This window comes from Antrostomus carolinensis, unplaced genomic scaffold (genome assembly GCF_000700745.2).
Source record: "Antrostomus carolinensis isolate BGI_N321 unplaced genomic scaffold, ASM70074v2 scaffold30887, whole genome shotgun sequence".
Taxonomy (NCBI): domain Eukaryota; kingdom Metazoa; phylum Chordata; class Aves; order Caprimulgiformes; family Caprimulgidae; genus Antrostomus; species Antrostomus carolinensis.
The window spans coordinates 1-3771 of NW_010330023.1; the positions used below are offsets into that span (position 1 = coordinate 1).

At 41.2% G+C, this 3771-nt stretch overlaps 1 protein-coding gene across 1 annotated transcript in view; it reads left to right on the plus strand.

Moving 5' to 3' along the window:
• Positions 1-1516: 1516 nt before the first annotated feature.
• The window catches only part of LOC104528718 (methyltransferase-like protein 2), a gene marked incomplete at its 5' end in the record, with an annotated part of 11215 nt that continues 8960 nt past the window's right edge, over positions 1517-3771 (plus strand). The window contains one exon of the mRNA XM_010172805.1: positions 1517-1608. Within this exon, the coding sequence (XP_010171107.1) occupies positions 1517-1608 (92 nt within the window). The remainder of the gene's footprint in view (positions 1609-3771) is intronic.

Sequence of the window (3771 nt, forward strand, 5' to 3'; positions counted from 1 at the left end):
TGGCCTCTGAAGCGCTCACCGGGGTGCGGAGCAGACCCGGGGGAGCAGAGGGTGTGGGGCTAGCAGCCAGGCAGCGAGGAGGGGCCCGGTACCCCCGGGCTGGGGTGGTGCCGTGAGGGCTGGGAGGTGCGGGAGGGTGCTGAGCTCCCGGGGGTTCTGAACCTTCCCTCAGCTCCTCCCAAAATATTCGGGATACCTCAGGCTCCCTTGATGTTTCAGGAGAACGTGTTGTTTTGCTTTGTAGCAATCATTTCATTGCTGTAGTTAATAAAATTAAATTATGCACTCTTAGAAATCAATACCTCTTTTCCATCTATAAAATTAAATTATCCCCTCTCAGAAATCTGTTCCTCTTCTCATCTGCACACGTTAGTGACTGATATATAAACTGAACACAGATCATTTCACCCATCTGCTGCCACACGATGCTGTTGCTGTGAGATCGTGGTAGGTGTTATCTTGGAACAGGAGGTCATTGGTTAGAGAAAGCTGTTCATTTAAGATAAATTAAACATCCAAATTCTGGAATTTGCTGGGAACTGAAGGTGTTTTACATTTTTGAAGTAAATATGTCCCACTTTTAGTTTCTGGCTGCTATACCCTTTTAAGAATTGGGTATGTTTCATTTGTAATAAAGTAATATGTGCATGTATCAGCTTGTCAGTTCATTTTGGGACTATACTATACCAAAAGTGTGTTACAAAAGCATGTCCTCAACGTTATATTCCTACAGAAACTCCTAGTAATTTAGTTTTTCACAGACTTGACATTGAAGTCTTTGTTTTGTGAGTTAATATCAAAAGACTAATTCCTCCTGAGGCCAGGACTGTGCTTCTTGGCCTTTGTATTCTGCTTTTCATTCACTTGTTTTAATGAAAAGAGGTCAAGTGAATCACTTTAATGAGTGCACAACTGTGTATGCACATTTAAGTTATTAATACTTCTTAATGCTTTAAAGCTTCCTGCATATTTTTCTCATAATTGGATTTAATATTAATAGAACACTTTACCTTCCAAATAACCCTACTGCCTTTTTTGTTTTAACTTGAGAAAGAAAATGTTGTTTTCTAAGACAGCTAAATCAGGTGGCCTGTGTTGATGACCCACTTGAGTGAAAGCACACGAGTGCTTTCTGTTGGTCACAAGTGATTTTCACCACATGAGAACAGCAGTTCCTCTCCAAGAAGGCCTGTTGGTGCTCAGTGCCCTCGTGGTTTTATAATAAGGATTTATTTCTTCTAAACTTGGCTGAGCATCAGATAAGGAAAAGGATTAGGGGACAGATTTGGTGTTTTTTGGGATCCTTTCCAGTTACATCTTTTGTAATGCTACGAGCATGGTTCACTCAGAACTGGGAGCTGTGTGTGCTGATGGTTGTTGTACTGGTGCTGAGCTGGAACTAGAGATCCTGGAAAAGCTCCACAGCCAGCTGCTTGGAGAGCTCTCTAGACCTTTCTTGTTTCTGTCTTTGCCCTGCTGTTCTCAGCTGAGTAGTTCATCTTATTTTTCACAACAGGGATAACGTGGAATGGTCAGAAGAGCAGGAAGCCAGTGCCAGGAGTAAAGTTCAAGAGAACAGCTCACAGCTATTGCCACAAGATAAACAAGGTACTTTTGGACAGTCTTCTAATGCTACATCTTGATTTGTGTATGCAAGAGGGGAACAGTCTGGCCAGAGCTATGTATGCATCATCATTTATTCCTCCCTTTCCCCCTCTCCTGAATCATTCATAACCCATTACCTAGTTGATAATGAAAAATGGAGGAGGAGGAATATTTCTGTTCTTAATTTACCTCTTTGTGACTTTTCCACCTTCTCCTGAGACGCATCCTCCTGGAACAGAAATGCTCTTGGTTGGGAGGAATCATCTTGAGTTGAGCTTCTTTGTTCATGTTGTGTATATTTAAATACTCGTTAGTGTTCTTTGTCAACAACTTCTTTCATTGTGGTGTTATTGCTTCTGCTTGCTTTTGCTCTCTAAAGCTTAACTTCTAACAGTCAGCCTTTTTGTTTGCTTGCACACTGTGGAGTATCCCTAATTCAAGGTCATTTTTTCTCTTAAGAGGGTCTAATAAACTCATGTCTGTATCTGTCTCTACCAAGTTAACAAACAGCATGATAATGATTAAATCAGAAGTGAAGAACAATTATTTTATCCTGACTGAAGTGTTTATCATCAGAGAGGCAGAAAAGGGATTCCAAAGGTTTTATTTCCTCAAACTTGGCTTAAAGGATATTTATACATCCAAAATGCAAAGCTTACCTGAATCTGCATCAAGCTAAAGGCGCACAGCTCTGTAGTCAAGTAATAGGTTGAAGCTGTTCAGAGTTGGTTAAGAATGCATCTTCCCTCCACACCAATATCATCCAGTCCTTTAAATGGTGGTGCAGTGGCTTCCTGCTCTTTGATAAGAGACTCGTTTGATGATGATCTTGTTATACCCTGCCGAGCTCTAGGATAGTTCTGCTCTTTTTGTTCAAATTAAATTGAGCGTGTCATCTGTAAGTCCATGCTGAACACTACTGGAGCTATTGAGACACTTCCCATATAGCTTCCAGTTGTGTTCACAATAGCAAATTTAATTATTCCAAAGAGCAATCCTTCTAATTTCTTGGATTCCGAGAGGTATCCAGCAGTTTCTATTGTGATGCCCATTGTGTTGAGTTAATTTTAAAATCTGGTTAACATTAAAGGCTGCTGTCTGTCATGCTTTGAGAACCTATATACAACTAGGAAATTGTGGAGCAATTTGCTGTTAGAGCAGTTTGTCAGGTCTTCATGATGTATTTCTCTGACTGAACAATGGAAGCCAGTCAAATTTTGATGGTTGCTATTCAGTGGGAAGCGTGTGGAGACAATGGGATGGCCCAAACGTAGGGAAGCCAGCCCGGCCAAATGTGCCTGAAGGGTCTAGTATTTTGAGAATCAGTGATGTCCAAGCAGGAGAACAAAGACAGGCTATTGGTCATTATGGCTGTAATTATTCTGTGGACTTCTTGGGGCTGTCAGAATTTGTTCTGAAGAAGGAGTAAAGTTCTGTGGGGTATGTTGAAGATGTGTCTCCTGGCTGGAAACAAAGAAAAGACGTGGAACTGTTTCTTGGTTTCCTTTTGAGGCTCCATAATTAGCCCCCATGCAATTCAGGGGGTCCCTGGTTTTTCTTCCTGTCTTTTGTGAACAGTTACTTTTGTTTGCCTTTCTTCTGCGATGTGAAAGGGTGAGTATGGGCTTCGCTTTGGGTCTGTCCTTACAAAGGCAAGCAGAAAAGTCAGGAATCCTTATCAAGAAAGTCTCTGGAGGAATCTGGCTTGCACGCCAATGTCTCCATGAGCTAATGCCACAAAAAGAATCTTGGAGCAAGTATTATATGAACTTTTCTGGCATAAGTTGTGTAGGAGGTCAGATGACAAATTAATATGGTCATATTTTTGCTTTAAATCTGTTTCTTGCGTAATCTTTGTTAGCTGGCCCTTGATTTCTTGCATTTATATTGTTACTGATCCTTTATTCAGTGCTTTGAAAACACTAGGCTGTGAGAGAAATGAGCTTTAAATAAAGCTTCCACACATGTGGGTTGGAATATAACAGCTGTTCAATAGCATCCAACAGAATTTCATGATAATTTTAACACGGGAAGAGCACAATGTCTTGTTCAGCATTATACTGTGTCAAAAATGTGGATATCCCAAAATGCCTGAGCTGGAGTTGTGCCCCAGGAGCTACTTCAGGTAAGCATCTCATTCCAGTCAGGCTGTCGTGGGATTGTTAC